This window comes from Parus major, chromosome 14 (assembly GCF_001522545.3).
Source record: "Parus major isolate Abel chromosome 14, Parus_major1.1, whole genome shotgun sequence".
Taxonomy (NCBI): Eukaryota; Metazoa; Chordata; class Aves; order Passeriformes; family Paridae; genus Parus; species Parus major.
The window spans coordinates 16,112,116-16,132,570 of NC_031783.1; the positions used below are offsets into that span (position 1 = coordinate 16,112,116).

General features: G+C 36.3%; 2 protein-coding genes across 11 annotated transcripts in view; both read left to right on the forward strand.

Annotated features, from left to right (window-relative positions):
• Positions 1-19,992, forward strand: part of PDPK1 (3-phosphoinositide dependent protein kinase 1) — a 31,397-nt gene extending 11,405 nt beyond the window's left edge. For 6 of the 8 annotated variants that reach the window (XM_015642463.2, XM_033517972.1, XM_015642460.3 and 3 more), the window contains exons 3-14: positions 2,716-2,758; positions 2,948-3,085; positions 4,273-4,417; positions 6,766-6,863; positions 7,615-7,690; positions 9,400-9,468; positions 9,979-10,075; positions 11,350-11,523; positions 11,947-12,164; positions 13,007-13,064; positions 13,966-14,118; positions 14,730-19,992. In XM_015642463.2, coding sequence (XP_015497949.1) covers positions 2,716-2,758; positions 2,948-3,085; positions 4,273-4,417; positions 6,766-6,863; positions 7,615-7,690; positions 9,400-9,468; positions 9,979-10,075; positions 11,350-11,523; positions 11,947-12,164; positions 13,007-13,064; positions 13,966-14,118; positions 14,730-14,837 — 1,377 coding nt within the window. In that variant the 3' untranslated portion in view covers positions 14,838-19,992. The other 2 variants (XR_004499455.1, XM_033517973.1) reach the window with 2 other exon arrangements.
• A 146-nt stretch (positions 19,993-20,138) lies between these two features.
• Positions 20,139-20,455, forward strand: part of KCTD5 (potassium channel tetramerization domain containing 5) — a 32,103-nt gene continuing 31,786 nt past the window's right edge. For all 3 annotated transcript variants that reach the window (XM_015642469.1, XM_015642470.1, XM_015642472.1), the window contains exon 1: positions 20,139-20,454. In XM_015642469.1, the coding sequence (XP_015497955.1) occupies positions 20,221-20,454 (234 nt within the window). In that variant the 5' untranslated portion in view covers positions 20,139-20,220. The remainder of the gene's footprint in view (position 20,455) is intronic.

The window sequence follows — 20,455 nt, forward strand, 5'->3', positions numbered from 1 at the left end:
GAGAGTCGATGTGGTTTGGGTATACTAGGACGGTTTGCTTCGGTAATACACTTTTCATTTCTGCTTTTGGTCTCTGAAAGTTAAGGCCATGTTCTATTTAGTAGAGAAATACATAGGGCTTAGATCAGACTCTGAATAAACTTTTGTCCAGCACTCTGCTACCTGTCTCCCTGGACTCCAGCACAGCCCTCCGAAGTATCAACTTCAGAGCATTCAATCTATGGGGCATGTATCTTTATGTTGTTCTCAAAACATGTTGTTAAAAAGCATATGATTTGTTCATATTAAACATGGTTGTAGACTCAGAGATCTGACTGTACTCCCTAAGATCCTCACCAATATGTTAACTGAAAAGTGTTTATCGCAAGCAGCAGGGGTCTTCATATTACCTATATCCAATGACAGCTTCAGATTAAAAAAATATTTTGTTCAAGGTTGTAATTAATATGTTCCATTTTCTTTGACTTGTGTTAAGCTACCACAAACTCTTACCTGGTTCCAGGGCTGCATTTTAAATTCAACAGAGATACACATGATGCGGCTTCACAGTTTTTCTTCAGAGCACTCTCCAATCTTGTGGGATCTTCTTCTGCAGCTGCAACTTCTTGGGCCCATGCTTGATATAAACAAACACATGAACACAGGCCCTTCTACTTTTGTTCTGCTCTTTTAAATTAATGAACATCTATTTGCTTTGTAGACAGCTTCAAGCTTCTTTCAGAATGATATCTGTTATGTGGTGGAAAAATTGTAATTCTCATGATTGAGGAGGCATGTTGTGTAGCTCACCTCCTTCTATATGGCAGGTATATATATATTCCACCTTTGTTTTGTCACCACCTATAAATGAGGCCTTTCTTAAAAACAGGAGCTCTAAGGAAGTATGATTGTCTGACCAAAACCAGTTCTTAAATGCAGATTTAATCTGGCAGCCTTGAAGTATTTGTTCAAGTTTAGAGTGGGGCTTAGTCGTGATGTATCCAGGTATGTTGGCAGTTATTTCTGCTTTGTAGCCTCTAAGGGTTCTCTGCCTATCTCCCTTCCCTTCAATTTGGGATGTTCAACTACTTTTCTTGCATTGCTGTTGTCTGAATTTACAACTTTCACATTTACATGTTCTGTGAATGCTTTTGTTTTTCTGTTAGTTTTACAGCTTTTTTTTTTTTTTTTAAGCTATCCAGCTAACGTCTAATTTCTTTCTATAGAACTTGCATTCCTTAGTGATATTACTTCTTCCCATGGGGTGGATAAGATTCAGGTCCCTCATAAGAGATGTTGTATTAATATTAACATGTGCCTCTGAGTGGGGTTTTTTTGGTTGTTTTTTTTTTTTTTTTTTCTCCTGTGCATGTCTACTGTGGTTAATACCTGTGAAATACAATGGTAAGAAATTGGACTGGAAGAGAGTCAGCCTTAAGCTTAATTTGCCAAGATATATTTTCGTCTGTGTCAGCTGATCCCTTCTGCCATCTGAGTATGGTCTCTGTGTATGTGGGGTCTTATTTAATAGCTGTCTTTTAAACTGGCCTCCTTTCAGAAGATTTCATGGTAGATATGGTTGATGAAACCTAGCTACAAATACTAGAAAAGTTAATTACATTGTCATTCAACTGCACATCAACACAATTTAGTGTTATGTGTGTAAATAGAAGGATCTCAAAAATCCTTTATGTAGAGATGCAGATGTTAACAGACTGGTTTTTAACATTTTTAATAGAAATTTTAATTTCATTTTCAAATACTGTAAACTTCAATGTGTTTTTAGGAGATGAAATTTTAAAGAAAATTAAGGGTGCCTATTACTACTGAGTTGAGGTCAATTTTCTGGTACTAAAGAGTGTAACTGCATGCACTTCTTTCATCTGAAAAAAAGCCTTATTTGGATTTCCTAAATACCCAACATTTAGCATCAGCTGTGTGTAGTAATATTTTGGAGTACTCTTGTTATAACTGATTTTGCAAGGGATTAGAATCAAGCCTGGTGCAGTGATTAAAAGAAATAGTATAAAGTTAAGATTTTAGCAAGCTGTTGAAATGGTATAAACTTAAAATGAGAAAAATAGAAAAACTGCTTATCTATTGTTACGAGGTTATTCTTTCTCATGCAAGAGAACTTTTCAGATTGTCTCTAAAATTGCCTTCTATAAAGTTCTTTCTTGAAAATGAGCCTTTAATTCTTCCAAAAAGCTTTTCTCTTCAAAAATCTAAACCTGCTTGCCTGAAATTTCATCCCTTACTTCTACTAGTTGGAAATATTTTGTTCCTCATATTTAAATCTTTTTCTTAACAAATTGTAAATAGTTGAAAGTTCTGTCTCACTTCTTACTTTTGCTCACTCAGATAAAGTTTATCTTTCAATCTTTGCCATCTGCATTAAGGGAAATACTGTGACAATTATTTTTATGAATATTCCTCAGTGTACTTCTTGCTTTTTGTTCCCCTTGTTAGGAAAATTTGGCAGTTTACTTTGACTTACACTACAATCTTCAGAATTCTTCTGGAAAAAAATAATTCAGTATTACACTCTTACATGTGTCTTTTGGCAAAACAAACATTGGTCTACTGAACTGAGTTTCTGAAGAAGTCTTGCTGATGCCAGCATAATATGAACATATGCTTAAATATTCTGCTGTGTTCAAATACCTACTGGAAAATCAATATTAGTGTATGTGTTTAGTGGACAGTTTCAATATGTTTTCTTTCCTCTGGCAACAGGTTGTCTTGGCTCGCGAATTGGCAAGTTCTAGAGAATATGCCAGTAAGTATTGACTCCTTTAATGTGAACTTTTTGAAAATACGTTGTCAATGTAGTCCAGTTACAAAACACCTGTTGAAGTAACAGAGTTAGTGGTTTCATGCTAATTATATGTAACCAAAAAACTCCAAAACAAGATGGGCTTCATTTACTTGTACCTCTTGCATTTTTACTCTCTCTTTTTTCATTAAGTTAAAATTCTAGAAAAACGTCATATCATAAAAGAAAACAAAGTACCATATGTGACACGAGAGAGAGATGTAATGTCTCGTCTGGATCACCCTTTTTTTGTGAAACTCTACTTCACCTTTCAGGATGATGAAAAGCTATGTATCCTTTGCATATTAAAACTCGCTGTAACACTTTCTTAAGAGTAGCAAGTTCCTTTCCTAACAGAAATGATGGAAATAACTTGAGGTGTTTAGAATATCCTAATGTATGTGATGCAATTTTTGTAGTCATGCTTTTAACAGAAATTAAGCAGATCAAATCAATGGGTCCTTTCAAAGAAAAGAGTAGGTGTCTTATGGGATGGGGGAGCAATTAAACAAAGTGTCTATTGAAGGGTGGCTTGTAACAGTCCAAGTTTGAAATAATTTAAAAATTCTAAATTGGGAGGATGTATGGGAAGAGTTTTAGAAGTGTTTTATTCATGATGTATATATATGTGTGTGTGTATCTATCTGTCTATCTGCAATAGAACACAATAATTTCTGCATTTAAAGTAGGATGGCCAGCTTTGTTTCATACTAGTTTAATTTCTATAATTAGAGCTATTATTACTTTATTACTTTTTTTTTTTTTTGTAAAGATGAAGGTACTTAGAGAATAATCTGGATCCTCTGTTTAGACTACTGCTTCCCCAGCTCTCTCTAGCAGTAATTGCAAAGTGCAGTTTCATCCTGTAAGCTCATTGCTTAGCAGTTGGCTTTTATATTTTTTCTTTTTTTTTTTTAACCTTGTGAAGAAAATACTAATTATGTGAACTTCCTCTTAAACCTTCTGCTTGGAATTGGCTGTGCCAAGCGTAAAGGTTTAGATCAGTCTATTTCTGGGGTCTGTGAGTAGTTTTCTGGTTTTCCCAGAGGCTGCTAATACTGCTGGCAAGCCCTATATATCATAAAGTATGAGCTCACAAGGCTTCTTTTGTAGTGTAAACACTTGCTCTGGTACTTACCAGGTGATAGGACACTTTCTAACTTCTGTCAGTTATTACTGTAAATAACTCGCTTTGAGGGCAGTTATGTATGTCATTTAAATGAATTATTTAGGTCACTCTGGAAAAACTGCAAAGGTAACCCTTTATGTAGTTTTTGCTATGCTAAGAAATCTGGACCCATGTCCTGGGTTGTTAATATATTTAAGAAATTATTTGGCATTGCTTTTTAAGTCTCAAATTAACCAACTTCTTCCCTGTTGTTCATGTATTTTTAGTAGTATTCTTCTCTTTGGAATAAGACGTGGAGATTTTTGTTTTAGAGTGGCTTAGAGATAAACCTTAACTAAGTTACATTCAGATTTTGGACTTAGCTATGCCAAAAACGGGGAGCTGCTAAAGTATATACGCAAAATTGGTTCATTTGATGAGACCTGTACAAGGTTTTATACTGCTGAAATTGTATCAGCCCTGGAGTATTTGCATGGCAAAGGAATAATTCACAGGTAATACAAAGTTGAGACAGACATGCAGTTGATCATGTAAGAAGTGGGTTTTTTTTTCTAGAAATGTTCTTCCTGAAGTTAAAAGCAAAGGTGGATTTTGTGGAAAGCTAAAGAGAGCACAAATTGCATTTGATCACCTTTAGCACAGTTAACATAAGTAGCTAAACATAGCGAACCTGAGGAGTAGAGCCAATCACTGTTATACCAACTGTTGGAGCAGGAAAAAATAAGAAAACCTGGCCTGGAGTTAACATTACCAAAAGCTTGTGTTTCAGGCTTCATCGGTTGGCCTGAAAACCAGAAACTGACTTTTTTGTTTATTTTTTTCCTGTGCTGTCCTGTAGCAAAAGTAACTAGAATTCTTTTTGTGTTTGGCTTAATGTTTACTATATAATCAAATAGAATTAATCTATGTCAGTTTTTATTGAGTGAAAAATTTCCACAAAGCTGCACAATAATTAGGTAAGTGGTGAAATCAGTAAAGTTTTGAGTGGTACTTTCAAAGTTGTTCTTGATGTAATATATTGTTTGGATAATCATGTTTTGTCATTCATGTTTATTAAATAAAGCTGTAAGTACTAGGCATTGGAACTGCAGAACTTCTTTTTGGGGAAGAAATCTATTGTGTCTAGGTTACCAAGCAGCTGTTATGGGACACTAGATGCTGTTTGGCAAAAAGCTGACTGGTTACAATTCTGATAGCATTATTTCTTTCAGTTATTACAAGAACAGTTTTTCCTTTTAAATACAAGATTCTGTGAAATAATTTGAATTAGAATCTAAGGGGGGGGATGGATGTGGAGAGTACTGAAAGCATAAGATTTTCTACGGGGGTTGGTGGGGGGGGAAGTTCAAGAGCTCCCAGTTTCACTTTGGTTTTACAGTTCAAGTGTTTAGGCTGAGAGAATGCTTATAAAATGAATGCAGAATGATTGTTAGTGTTACTAAGCCTGTATTGTAAACCTTATATTGGAGAAGAGCTGCTTTATATTTGTTTCTATATGAAGGACCTAATGAGGAGCTCAAAAGAAAACAGTGAAATTGTGCAATTACAGAACTTAGTATGAAGTTTAGGAGGACACAGCTCTAGCAATGCCTGAAAACTCTTGGGATGTTTTGCTGCCTGAAGAAATAGGACATGGGATAGAACCACTTTAAGATGTCAAGCTACCCTGGAAAATTTATTACAGATATCTCTCTGTATCTAGATATATATCTATAGATCCATAATCCAGTATTAATGTAGGTATACAATATATTATATAAACAGTATATATAAGTGTGGATAGAGCACAATATATCTACTTACATACATATCTTAATAAAACCCTACGCAGAACTGTTAGAAGGGTCCCTTCCATTCCTGTACTTTCTACTTCTCTCGTAGGACAGGCAAAGGAAAATCAACAGGATTTTTACGGCTTGTTGCTCTCTGTGCTAATTTCCAGACTTTGAACTGTACAACTCCTACTCTTCCGTAGTAGCAGGCTTTAATCTGAAGAAAATAATGCTGCACAGTGATTGACAGAAATAGTTTTCAGTTTTTACTGTTTTGTTCTTACCAGTCAAACAAAACAACTCCCATGTCCCTAGATTTCTTTAGGAAAGCATTCAAAGCTTCTGCTTAGAAGGGAAGTATGTAGGTTTTTTTTGGATCAGCTAAGGAAACTTGATGCAAAGGCATATCATATCAGTGTAACTGAATGCTCTTAAGTTGTTTCTAGAGCACCTATTGACATCTAACTCTGTACTGCCCTGTACTGTTGTGTTTTTGATACTGTGAAGCCTGGTTTTATTCAGAATCAGAGGCAGTATCTATGCAAATGGTAGGCATGCATTTAAAATGCAGATTATGCATGGAGGTGATACATGGTTCTTACTTGGTCAGGACATTTAGCTGGGGCTGGGTTTGCCAGTGTTTAACTAACTGGAGTTTTCCACTGAGGAAACAGGTGTAAAAAATCTTAATGCCATATCAATCTGTCAGATGTTATTTAAATTAAGGCTTTGGAGTGAAGGGGTTTGGGGTTTTGTGTGTGTTTTTGTGAAGTGGGGTCTTTGTTGGGATTTGTTTTGGTTTTTTTGTTAGTTTTGTTTTTTAAAATTTTTGAACATATGACATGCACATTAGCCTAGTTTTGAGCTTGATGTTTTTAAAAAAAATGTTAATTAATGAATTTACCAAAATCTGTTAGTCTGCAGGTTGACAGCTACAAGTTAGAGAAATTGTTGTAACGCTGCTGATAGAATGTCTGCATCATTTATTATAGCATTATGTACCCAAGTCACTAGACAGTTTTTCAACTTCATTTGTATGTTGTTTGAATATAAAAATTTGTCTTTTCCAGGGACCTTAAGCCAGAAAACATCTTATTAAATGAAGATATGCACATTCAAATAACAGACTTTGGAACAGCAAAAGTATTATCTGCAGATAGCAGACAAGGTTTGCCATTATTCATTATGTGACACAAATAATTACAGCAAGTAATCCTTTGAAAATGTGCATATGTTGTATTTACCAGATTGTAACCTTCAAATATCATTACCTCACCTAAATCACTAAAAGGTCTCGAAATAGTTTTGATTGTCACTACTTAGATTATGTCAGAGGAGGTAATATTTGGTGTAGTGGAATACCAGCTAGACTACCAAATATACTGGGAAGCTAAACTACTTCAGATTACTTAGCTTTCATTTGCAAGGCAAGAATACAAAGAAATTGGTACCATGGCTCACCTAATACAGTAAGTTTTAACTCTGCTTACATGTTTAACTCCAGTGGCTGTCAGAATTGCTCTAATGTGAAGGTTGTAGAACTAATGGGTCTGCAGCTGTTACTAATAGCCTGTAAATAGATGCTGCAAACAATGCCTGAAAAAAGTACTAGGCTGAACTGAATTCAATTGGCTTTCTTTCTTGACCGTAGCAAGCTTATGTAGCTAGATTTTGTAAGTATGTACGTAATTGCCTAGCTTCTTGAATCAAATAGTTATCGCTGAGATTGATGAGTTTCTTCCAAGCAGGTTTTGTGGATAGGTAGAGAAGTTAAATTCTCATTGGTTCTTTGCAGCATTATGTAACTTGCAGTGGATTACCTTTTGGGTTGTTTTTTTTACCTGGGTGGGGACAGGGGAGGAAGGGGAATATTGGCTTATACATAAGTGTTTGCTTATTTCTTTCTATTTCCTTAATAGCACGGGCAAACTCATTTGTAGGGACAGCACAGTATGTTTCTCCAGAACTGCTGACAGAGAAATCTGCCTGTAAAAGGTGAGGACTATATTCAGAACTTTACTGACTCAGTCAGGAACCTGTCAAATGGAGAGGAATGGATAAATCAAGCAAGCAAGCTTAGTATTTTAAAGAAACAAGACGCTCAAGTATTTAAAGAGAGTTTGAAATTCATCTGCTTTTTTGAGTTCTACTAACAGGATTAGGTGTTGTTGGAAAAGGAGTTGTGTGTAAGATGAAGCTGGATTTCTTACCCGTAAATACATCAGAAAAACTTTTTTCTGTTATCCAAGTAATTATTTTAATTACATTTTATATAAGATTGCTCAAATATAGTATTTCCTGCAGTAGTAACAATGGAATGTCACATGCTGTTCAGTTAAGGAGAAGGCTACAGCTTTTTTTGACTTGTATTTAGATCAACTTTAGATCTTTCCTAAACTGTACTTAGGATTTGCAACATTTTAAAGCTCATCTCTCTCTCTCTCTCTGTATGAGTTATGCGTTTAAGAAATTTCTTAATGCATTAAAATTACTAGTTGATGGTAATCTACTGAATGTGTATACCTATTTTATTGCAATAATGGAAGAATAAGCTAGTCATTGACAAATCACAGGTAAAAAGGATCATTTATGTGAACAGGTGTAGTAATTTGTGCTAGCATTTCTTGAAGTGATAGAGATACCATCGTGTTGCTAAAGGACACGAACACATCTCAGTGGTATGACAGGAAAAAGAAGTAACTCTATTTTCTGACCCCAGTATTTATAGATTCTCAACAATGATCAGGGATTGGATAACTAAGTTACCACCTTCCCAATCACACTGGTCATGCAAAAGGTCCATCAAAGAAGTTTCTTAGAAGGAATGTGTAAACAACTCATGTTTACAGTTACTTTCCTGGGAAAGTAGCTAAAACTATGAAAACAAGATCAGAAGGCTTAGTTTTCAGGACAACACCATCAGATTTTTCACATCTTCTTTTTGTGAAGAGCTTTTGTCTGTTTTGGCTAATGGAAAGACAATCATAATACCATCTCCTTTTAGAAGTTGCATAATGCTTCACCTGTACTGTACAGAAAACTCTTAATTTGAGTAGTTTTAAGTCTTTGTTAGTATTTTAGTCTTCCATGAGGATTTTGAAGCTTTAATCAAATCTATGGATCTCTTACCTTGATGTAAAATAAGTTAAAAGTGTTCTTTCAGGTCGACACACTAAAACAACTTTCCCTTATCCACCACACTAAAATGTAGCTTTCCCTCACATACCATTATAGCTTGTCTTTTTTTTGTGTGTGTCTTAAGAGAAGCTTTAAGTGAAAAAGGTAAAAAACAACTGCATTGTAATATATTCCCTCTCTTTTTAAAATCAAATATTTAGAGGAAAGTATTTTAACTCTGAAGGGACATACAATGAATTAAGTTGGATGCATCTTTGAATCGTCATGTGGATAATCAGTACTCTCTTCAGAATCATTACATACCCATTATTTTGACTGAGAATTCTGCTGTCTTCCACTTGTGCTTGGAGTCAGTTTTTATGGGACTGTTACTCTACAGTTTTTTCTAGAAAGTTGTGTTGCTAGCCTACTCTTCTGTCAAGGGCTGAAGTGAAAATAGTGTGGAAATTACACAAAGCAGGTTTGTCCACTGCATTCATGCTAGAAGGTGAAGACTTTTTCTTCTTAAATTATGTTTTAAAGATTTCTTTTGCAAAAAGATGCTATTTTTTTCCTTTGTTTTGAAGCTCTGACCTCTGGGCTCTGGGATGCATAATATATCAACTTGTAGCTGGATTGCCTCCATTTAGAGCTGGGTAAGAGATTTGAGCTCATTACTACATGTGGATAATAAATATATTGTCTCTGGATTTTTACCTTACTACCAGCTCTGAAGTATTTTCATAATGCAGAGCTGGTATTGATGTCATGCATGCTTTTATTTGTCATTTTTGATGTCATGAAGTTGCTTAGACAGGTATGACTAGAGTTCCTGTGAGAGAGATTCCTTAAGCCATCCTAGGATTTCACATGTAATTTGTGCCACGATGGTAACTATGTAACTTTATGTGAAGAGGTTTATAAGCCATATCCTCAAGACTCTGTTGATTCATTTGAGCTTTTCTTGTTATTTCTCAAGTATCTGGTGATTACAGGATCATAGTACCCCTTCACCCTAGGAAGATTTATGGGAATGTAACTTGTAGATTTCTTGTTTAATATTTATTATCTTGTTTATTTATTATTAATAAGTCTGGGTTATTCAGGTTCCAGTGGAAGAACCTGGGAGAACTAATAGGAAGAGTTAATATTTTTCTCTTCTGCAGAAATGAGTATCTTATATTCCAGAAGATAATAAAGTTGGAGTACGACTTCCCAGAAAAATTTTTTCCCAAGGCAAGAGACCTTGTGGAAAAGCTACTGGTAAATATTTGTGCTTTTCTTCTTGAATGTACTATGCTTGTCTTGGTCAATTTTATAACTGACCAAGTACCTAAATGCCTAATTTCTTGAACCAAGAGGTATCACTGAAATTGATTTATCATTAAATGGTTTGGTGACATTGGAAACATTCAACTTATGTAGTTCTCTTTTCTGAAAGTTTCTATGCACTCTTGCAAATCTTATAATATGAACATCTGTGAGCATTACTGATTGTGTAAGGGACAGTCTTGAAAATCGGCATCTCTTATTAAAGAAGACTTCATTTTTTTGTTTTGTTTTTTTTTTTTTAAATCTGAATTCTAAAGTAAGGTCAAAGAGTGTCTTTCTGTGAAATGGAAGCAAACAATTCTAGATACTGTGTATTACAAAAAAATTAAGATTCAAATGCTTAGGCTTACATAGTTCATTGTTTTTGAGTTGCATAATGGATCATTTAGTTGGAAACAGCATTCTGTACATCATAGGCAGATATATTCATTCTAGTATCAATCCAGTTGCTAGCATGCACTTTACGTGTCTCAGTAGTATCAGCCTAAGAATTACTGTGCCTGTGAAGGTTTGACAAGAAGGAAGAAAAGGTTTTGTTCCGTCAGTGGGATTATAGTTGTGACACTCAAGTGAATATGCAGAGAACATTTTAGGTGTTAGAAGCTTTTTTAAGTTCAAAAGTCTATCACATTAGCAGGGGATAAAGAGGAAACACTTATCTTTGTGGATGATGATAAATACAACCTAAAAGGCCTATGAGTGTGTTCCTGTGTCCAACACCAGTTCTATGGCCAAGCCAGTGTCTCCTGAATGGTGAAGTCCAGGTTGTATTAAGCTGGTTGTATCTTGAGAACTGTGTCTTTTTAAGGTGCTCAAGAGGTTGATATTTGACACCAACTATAGTTCCCACAGCTTCTTGCGTCGCTAGAATGTGATGGTGTACTAAAACGAGGTGTGCTTCATCAGGCTTTCTCTGTATATTTGTTTCAGTTTTTACGAAGAAGCAAAGCCAAAAAATTGTGTGGACCTAAAGAAGTGCTCCTGTCCTTAGATCTGTGAGCTGATCTAATACAAAATGTTGTTGACAGGACATACTGACAAATAACATCTTTTATTATAAACAACCTCCTTATATTACAGATATGTATGATTAGGGCAGGGGGACAAACTGGTTTTACATTTTCACATGGTGCTTTGCAAATGTGAATTAATGCTTGCCCTTGGTCATTATTTTATGCAGCTTACCTTAATTTTAATTTGCTTAGGTTCTAGATGCTACCAACCGATTGGGTTGTGAAGAAATGGGAGGATATGGACCTCTTAAGGCTCACCCCTTCTTCGAATCCATTGTGTGGGAGAACCTACATCTTCAGACACCCCCTAAACTCACAGCATATTTGCCTGCTATGTCAGAGGATGATGAAGACTGTTATGGAAATGTATGTTTGTCTACTGCTATATTCAGCACTGCTGCTGCCTGAGACTTCCATTATAGCATAATTATAGAATATTAATATAAATAATATAAATGTTAATATAAATATTTTCACTGAAACTACTGATTAGTTATATTTTAATGATTATTTTAATACTAAGAAACTAATAAAAATTGCTAGTTAAATTTTTACTTAAATCAGCATTTGTTTTCTGATAAAGCGAGTATTTTGAAAAAACAAGGCTGGCTTGCTTTTGATCAATCATACTTTTTTGCGTAAATGTCTGCTGATCTATAGGGAATAGGGTGGGGTTTTGCCCAAAAGCAAAATAAACTAAAGCATGCTTTAATTAAAAGCCACAGTTTAGTACAAAATAAGCTTTTTAATAAAAGACATTTAATTAATTCATTTTGTTTCTTCCTTTAGTACGACAATCTCCTGAGTCAGTTTGGTTGCATGCAAGTTTCTAGTTCTGCCTCTTCCCATTCACTGTCTGCTGCAGAGACAAGTACACCACAGACATCAGGAGGAAATATTGAACAGTATATTCATGATCTTGACAACAATTCCTTTGAGCTGGATTTACAATTTTCTGAAGATGAAAAGAGGTTACTTCTGGCAAAACAAGCTGGTGGAAATCCTTGGTAGGGTCTTTGAATATAGCTAAATAACTTGCACACCAATAAAGAATCCTGAAAAATAAGTGATTTTGATTCAAATTAGTATTTGTCAGTCTTAGTATTTTCAAGTAAACAATTAGCAACTAGATTTTTCTTGGCTGCTCTTTTTAAAGCAGGTTTTAAAGCAAAACCCTAATATTTCTAACATTTACAAGGTCTAGAATATGATGTGGTGTGTGTTTATAAGATAGGCAGAATGATGCTATCCAGCGCTGCTGAGTCTTTGCTCTACAGTCCTAGAACTAGAAAAGGTTCCTCTTTTTTTATGGATGCCATAAGTTATTGGATTTTTTTGCATTATAATATTCTGTGGATATCTAACCAAAATAGCTCCAGACTATGTAACAGCATTTCTTTTCACTCTTTAGAAAAGTCTCTCATTTGTGAATTTTTGTCACTGTTTTTGTTCCTTGGGCAGGTGGAAGGGGTAGCATTTTGTTGGTTAGTTGTTTGGTTTGTTTGGGGTTTTCTTGTTTATTTTTTGGTGCTGTTCTGTTTGGTTGTGGTTTTTTTTGGTTTTGTTTGTTTTGTTGGGATTTATTACTTTTTGTTGTTGTTTGGGTTTTTTGGTTTTTATTTCATTTTTTGTTTTGGTTGGTTGGTTTTTTTTTACCCCTGTCAAATTTCAGAAAAAACTCTTTGGTCTGGGCTAAAGAAGAGTCCAAAACTCGTGCACTAAAGTTGTCCAGGACTCTCATGGAAAATTACATGCTAGGAAGTGCCATGACTTGACAACCACTTGACCATTATAGCTGTTTCTGAGAAAGAATTACTTCTGGAGTAATAGTTATTTTCCTTTTTCTAAGGCATCAGTTTGTAGAGAATAACTTAATCCTAAAAATGGGTCCAGTGGACAAAAGAAAGGTAAGGGCTTTTCTTAATTTCCTGTAACAAGATTGAGATGTCAAATTTTTGCACACTTGCAGCATAGATGAAGCAGCCTGTTTTAAAGCTTCTTTGTTTAAACAATTTGTCACCTATAAACAAGTTATTTTTAAAAATTCAGTGTTTTCTTGTGAGTAGATTGGTTTTATTCTTAATTTATGATTTTTCTGATATCGTGATGTGCTCTTGATTTCTTTGAAAAGTCTAAGTAAATCTCCTATATAATTTTGAGATTGTAGAAAATAAGTGTTTGCTTGTCCTCTTCCTCCCAATCTGATATAATCTAATAAACACATGCATGTCTGAATGTGGTTTGAACCACAACAAAAAATTATATACAAGCCCATGTTTTTCTCAACTGTGGATTTTTTCATGGATCTGACTTTGTGCCTTTATCCTTAAAGAGGCAGAGGTGATGTTAGAACAGCTTAAAGTGTTAGCTTCAACAGTTTACAGATAAGCAGGGTGCATCAGCTTTAGACAAAAGAAAATCTTCTTTCTTCTAAGTTTCTACCTGCTTCTTTGTAGTCTTTTCCACAAAATCATGACTACTGATTTCTGTGAAAAACAGATTCTGCTTCACTCGGTACTGCTAGGTGGTTTATATTTTGTTAGCATTTCTAGATAATTTCCTAAAATAGTACTTTGTGTTTTGCCATGTAGTAGAAATGCACTGCAACACCCTAAAAAAGGAGTGAGGTCAAATAGGTAAAGAAAAATTAAAGACACACACGCACACAACCCCCAAACGCAAGTATACCATCCTAGCACTGAGCTGGTTTTATTCTGCCTTTGTTGCTCAGTTCAGAGATGTATAAATTTACATTTTTATTTCCCTCATGGTTTTTTTTTGCTTTGCTGCTTCTACTTTTCTTGTTAGGGGTTGTTTGCACGTCGGCGCCAATTGCTGCTTACAGAAGGGCCTCACCTGTATTATGTGGATCCTGTCAACAAAGTTCTAAAAGGAGAAATTCCATGGTCTTTAGAGTTGCGTCCAGAAGCCAAGAATTTTAAGACATTTTTTGTTCACACAGTAAGTTTCTTTTCTGAATTTATTTGTAAATTGCTCTAAGGTCTTTGGGCAATTTCTGGAAGTTATCAAAAAGATTTTTCTGGAGAAAGTATAATTGCTTAGATACAAAGTTTCATAGTCCTAATTTAAAACAAAACTAAACAAAAACCTTAACAAAGTCAACCAACAAAAAAGGACAAAATCTATACCCCCCCAAACAAAATCAAATAATAATAAAACAAAAATCATACAAAAACTCACTCTGGCATACATGTTTATCACAAAAATGCAACTGTATTTTTATTATTAGGGTTTAAATAAGCCATAAGTTTTATGGGTTTTATGGGATTTTGGGCTTTGAAGAATGTTCTTAAGGACTTCTAAAATTTAGCCCCCTTTGCATGTAGTGAATCATGAGAGGTGTATAATATATTTTCAGCTGACTGCTTAAAAATATTCAGGTGCTAGATGTATGGTTAGTCAGTAATATATAATTTATATAGCTGTAATTCAATTTAACTTTCAGAAAGTTAATGAACTAATTTTGGTTAATTATTGATAGGTGCAGAATTACTACTGCTTTTTGGTTAAACTTTGTTTGGAATAATCATTAAAATGTTGTTCACTTATAGCCAAACAGGACATATTACCTGATGGACCCAAGTGGGAATGCTCATAAATGGTGCAAAAAGATACATGAAGTTTGGCGGCACAGATACCACCAGAATGCTGCAAAATAGTAAAGCTCATCCAAAATTTCCCAGTTTCCCTACTTGCTGCTAGAACTCCGTGTGCAGCCGATCAGAGGAATCTTTTCAACCCACCTATTACCATCTCAAGGGGAAGCATACATCTGAAATGTTTTTGGGAGGTTTTTTTTTTGGTGTTTTGGGTTTTTGTTTTTTATTTTCTTCTTTTGTTTGTTTGGGGTTTTTTTGTTGGTTCTTTTTTGTTGCTGTTTTTGGGGTTTTTTGTGTGGGGTTTTTTGGTTTTGGTTTTTTGTGGTTATTTTTTTAAGAAGAAAAAAAGGAAGAAAATCAAAAACCTAATGGAATTCAGGGTTGCTTTGCTCTCTCTCTTTGTGCTTCTGTTGAGGCTTCCACATGCATATCATTGCAGTGAAGATCTTGCTTTTGTGCACTTCAGTTTCTGCTGCAGACTAGTAGGCAGACCTTGTATTACCAGCCTCGCTTGATTTAAAACAAATCCACACGCACACACACCAAATCATGTACCAGCCTTGGATTTTATAGGGCTGGAGTTTTCTGTGACTCTCAGATTATCATTTAACTGTGTTTCATCAGGGAGCTTTTTTATGCCTCTCCTAAGTACCACCTCTTTGTTTTCCTTTCCTCACAGTCCCTCAGCTTATTGGTATATGGCATTTGTAGCCAGGTCAGTTGCACTCTTGTGTAATTCCTAACATAGTTCTGGTTGCAGGATTTGTGTGGTACTTTTGTAATTATGTGAATGAATCAGATGTATTTTTCTGGCAGACAGGCTCCAGTGATAAAGCTTTTTAGAGAGTAAAATGCTGAACATAGCACTGAAATTTCTAAAACTGAAATGTTGGCTTCTGAAGCATTTTAAACATTAAGTCTAAATTTTAATATAAGTCATATGTGTGTTTAATCAAGGGACAATAAACTTACAAGCATGCTTTTAACTAATGCTAACTAAAAGAAAAACTAGTTAGTATGGGGGAGAAAAGGCTACTATTGAAATAGTAAATAGTTTTTCACCTTTTCAGCAAATGAGGGTTAGAAGCTTTCTTTCCAGGGTGTGCATGTGTTGTGCATATTAGTGGGGCCAGCCTATTTAATTGGGTAGAGAAGTGAAAACTTTGTACAATTGATTACCTGACCTTTTTTTGTCTCATTGGGTAATGAGATGTCAGTTCTGTTTTTGGTCCTTGGCCAAACATTCAGGAACTCTGGAAAAAATTCAAGGAATTGAAATATAGATAATAAAGTAATCTGGTGAGAAAATCAAAGGCAAATATTGATACAAAGGGGAAAATAGATGGTACTTAAAGCATATCTATAAAATGAAAATATTTTTCATATCTATCTCCTTTATCCTCTTCAAATTATGACTGTTTTTTGTGGTCAAACATTTCTTGTTTATCTTTGTTACAAAGACACAGCTTCCTGTGTGCTAAAAAAAACTCCCCCGGTGGTATTTTCAACATGCCTGTGTTCCTAAACCTTGCAGAGGGGAATGACCTAGGTCTGGACAAAGGCATTCCTTCCTTGTTTTAAAAGCAGTGTAAACATTACCCCTATTCTTTCACTCACTACACATACTGTTACTCTGCATTTTGAGTTGTCATCCTATGATGTGTTTTTCCTTCCATCAAAGAAAGGTTTCTCTACAATGTTGAAAAAACTTATAGGCTACTGTTTTCAAGAAGCAGTATTTTAAAAACAATGGTTTATCAGATTTCTCAGAAAATACATGAATGTTGAATATTTTCTTGTACAGGGTGAAGGTGATTTATTACTGATCTCTTAAACTGTTATGTGGTTGAACTTGATGGCAGTTCAGCTTTACTCATCTTTAAAGTGCAGTTTCAATGCAGTTGCCTTTTCTTTTGGAGCAACTGCATTCCTGTCCTCTGTATCCCTCCACGTCCAAAAACCTGAGAGAAGCAAATCCCTTGCTTACTGTGTCTGGTGTTAAGGGAAAGAAGGGGTCCTGTAAATGGCTGAGATGAGGAAGACAGAAAAGTGTTCCCTTTGCATCATGAGAAATTTCATCACATACAAAATACACTCCTTGTTACTCAAATTTGAATAGCACAGTGCACGTTTGATCTGTAGTAAGCTATATGTACCATTCTAACCAAGATGACATGTATTTTAAGTCTGTTGCGGTGCTATCCGTTTGTTCTCCAGCTGTCAAATTCTGGCCATGTGTTGTGTCCACTGGAGGCAACCCTTCCACTTTCAGATTTAGTCTGTGGTGTAGAGATCTAAACAGACGTATTCCCAACTTTATACAGGAGAGTTTGGCGGTGATGGAGATTCACAGTGCCACCACTGTTCAACGTGTGACATAACTTGCTCTCACATAGAAAGTCTGGCAAAATGACCTCCATTGGCTTTTTAACTAGGTAGAAATCTAGGTGTGCTTAAACATGCTTTCTCTAATATTTAGATTTTTACCATAGCAAATTAAATTTTTTTTCACACCTTGAAGATCTTCTCTCAGTAGACTTTCATTGTGCCCACCAAAGGCTTTTAGCGAGCCAGATCTTGGTAGCAGTAAGCTGTCAAGAAGGTATCAGAAGGGTGATGTCTGCATCCTAGAACTCTTTTGTTTTTTTGTTTGGTTTTTTTTTGGTTGTTTTTTTTTTTTTTTTAATTTACAATGCTGTTATTGGAAAATGGTGAGCCTCTCTTACAGTAATCACTCCACTTAAAACTTCAGTATTCCTAATCCAGTCTTACTTAGCTACTGCTTTTTTTTGGGAAGGAACTAGAACTTTCCTGGGAGAGGTATTTCTATTTCTTGTACTACACGTAGAATCTGTGGGTTTGAAAGGTGGGAAGAGTATGGAGTGAGGCATCACAAAGCATTCACGGATACAAGTATGTTTTATCAATTTGTCCACTTAAATGTGTGTTGACTGGTGCTGCATACTATGGAGGGCTAATACCCATTTTAAATGCTTTTGCCTGATGTGGAGTAAATTAATCTCTTTGTCCTGAAAATCACTTCTGTGGTTCATGGAATGAAATGTGCAAGGGAAGTTCTTCAGAGCTGCACATAGGCCAGGTGATTTTTCTGCTTTTAATCCAGGGTTTTCAAATCAGAAAAAAAAAAATGTAGGTACTTGAAGACTCTTCTTAAGATTCCTCCTTACTGCAGACCTACTGAAAACCCAGTATGTTGATTCATTCCATCTCTTGCAATTTGAACAATTGCCAATCATTTATGAAGAATTTGGTCAATAATGTAATTTTGCTTTGCTTGGTATTTGAACTTTAGAAAGGTATTTATTCCATTTTTTTCTGCGGTGTGCAGTTCAAGAAAGAATGAAGTACTACTGCCCGGTCACAAGAAGTTTAACTGAGAAATCAGTTTGTTACCATTTGCCTTAGAGTCCAGTTTGTAAAGGTTTTGTATTAAGAAAGAGTTACTTCAGATGTGATGTTGAGGCATTGTTAGCAAACTGATATTACCTATTAAGATTCCATTTGTTAGGCATTTAGATGCTGAAAAGATAAAACTATCAGTACTGTGTTCTACTTTTCTCCTTCTGACATAATTGTGAAGTGTCTGCTATATATGTCTGAAAAGAATTGCGCATTGCAACAACGATGTGATGATTCTAATCGTTCATAGTTCAAGATGCTTAATTTAATGTGCTTGATACAATTACATTTTGTGCTGTGAATTACGAAGAATTGAGAACTTCCCACATGTACATTTTCTTTTGAATGATATAGTAAAGTCAGGACAATTACTTAATTTGGCCTGTGGACAAAACATTTGATTTCATCATGTTGCTGAGGAGAGAACTTGTGTATTAATAGTTGCCCAAAGATGTAGCCTCTGGATGGATTCTGATCATTCTTTCTGTTAGTAAATTGCACAGATAGGTATGGTATTTATATCTCAAATTTTCCTGAATGCCTGTAATACTTCATGGAAATATTTTATGAATCAAATGGAAATACTCCAGCAAAGCCTCGTGATGCAGACTGTCCATCAGTTGATCAAGTGAGCTTATAGACAAGTTGTTCTGTGACCCAAAATGGCATGTTTTTATTTATGACTGATAATTTCAGAATGTTTCCTCTTTCATAGAAGAAATGACTGTTATGCAGAAAAGAGTTGGAGAGGTTCTGAAGCTCCCAATAGCCTGGTTTTAGAATAAATAGAATATGCTGAATTGGAAATGTCATCAAGTCCAACTCCTGGCCCTGCACAGGACTCCCCAGCAATCCCACCGTGTGCCAGACACCTTCTTGAACTTGGTCAGGCTTGGTAGTGTGACTGCTTCCTGGGGAGCCTGTGTTCAGCCACCCTCTGGGTGAAAAACCTTTTCCTGACACCTAACCTAAACCTCCCCTGACTCAGCTTCATGCCATTTCCTCAAGTCCTGTCCCTGGTCAAGAGAGAAATCTGTCAGCTGGGCAGTGGATTGTAGGTGGTTGCTGTTCGAGAAAGCTTCCTATGGCCATGTACTAACTGACTTGAGTTGGTGGATGTTTGAAATGGTAGCAGAACTAAAAATTACTGTATCTGACAAAAGAGAAAAAATAGGAACCAGGAATCATAATAAATTTTGATAGTTGTATGCTGTTTTCAGGTTGGTGGCAGTCAGTTACATGTGTAATATGCTCTACCTGATTTGTAGCTGTAACTGTGATGTACAGAAAAAGAAAAAAAAAAGAAAAAAAGAAAAAAAACCCATCCCAAACAAACAAAACCCCTAACCTCCCCTCAACAAACCATAAAACAATCTCCCCTCCTCCAAGAACTCATGAAAACAGAAGCAAATACTGCAATGCTATAAGATACACTTTTTTGTATTTTTATTCTTATAAGGTTATTTGCTGGCTCTTGTTGGCCTCTAGTTCAGTCTGTGTTATTTAAATTCTAATATATGAATTACTTGGATTGAATTCATGTTCGGGGCCATGGTGTTGTATGTATTGATGTACAGCCTTGAATGTGAATAATTATTGTAAACTATATTTTACACCTTTTTTCTGGCTTTATTATATAAATTTTCTATTGGTCGATGATTTAATCATATCTCATAATTTAATGACTGTTTATTCTCCCCTCGACAGATCTCTGTGCTGTAGATGTGTAGTTAGTGACTGGATGACGGATTTCACTTATGCTTGGTAGCCTGTAATAAAGACATATAGGGTTCTGCGCGGCCTCCGCCTCTTCCTTCCGCCGTGGGGCGGGGGGCATGGGGCAGACGGGGACGAGCCCGCGGCCCCGGCCCGGCGGCGGCTGTGTCGCAGCAGCGCTGCAGCCGAGGCCCCGGGCCGCAGCCGCTCGGGCGAGAAGGGGCAGGGCGCTGTTCCAGCCGACGCTTCCGGTGGGCGGTGCGCCGGGGCCCGGCAGCCGGGGCGGCCCCTTCCGGCGGTGGCGAGCATGGCGGCGGAGAACCACTGCGAGTTCCCGGTGCCCCCGGCTGGCGGCCTCGGCGCGGGCGGGCCCTGCCGTCGGTGTAGCTCGGCGCCGCTGCCCGGTGCGGGGCCCGGAAAGTGGGTCCGGCTGAACGTGGGGGGCACCTGCTTCCTGACCACTCGACAGACGCTCTGCAGGGACCCTAAGTCCTTCCTCTTCCGCCTCTGCCAGGCCGACCCCGACCTGGACTCGGACAAGG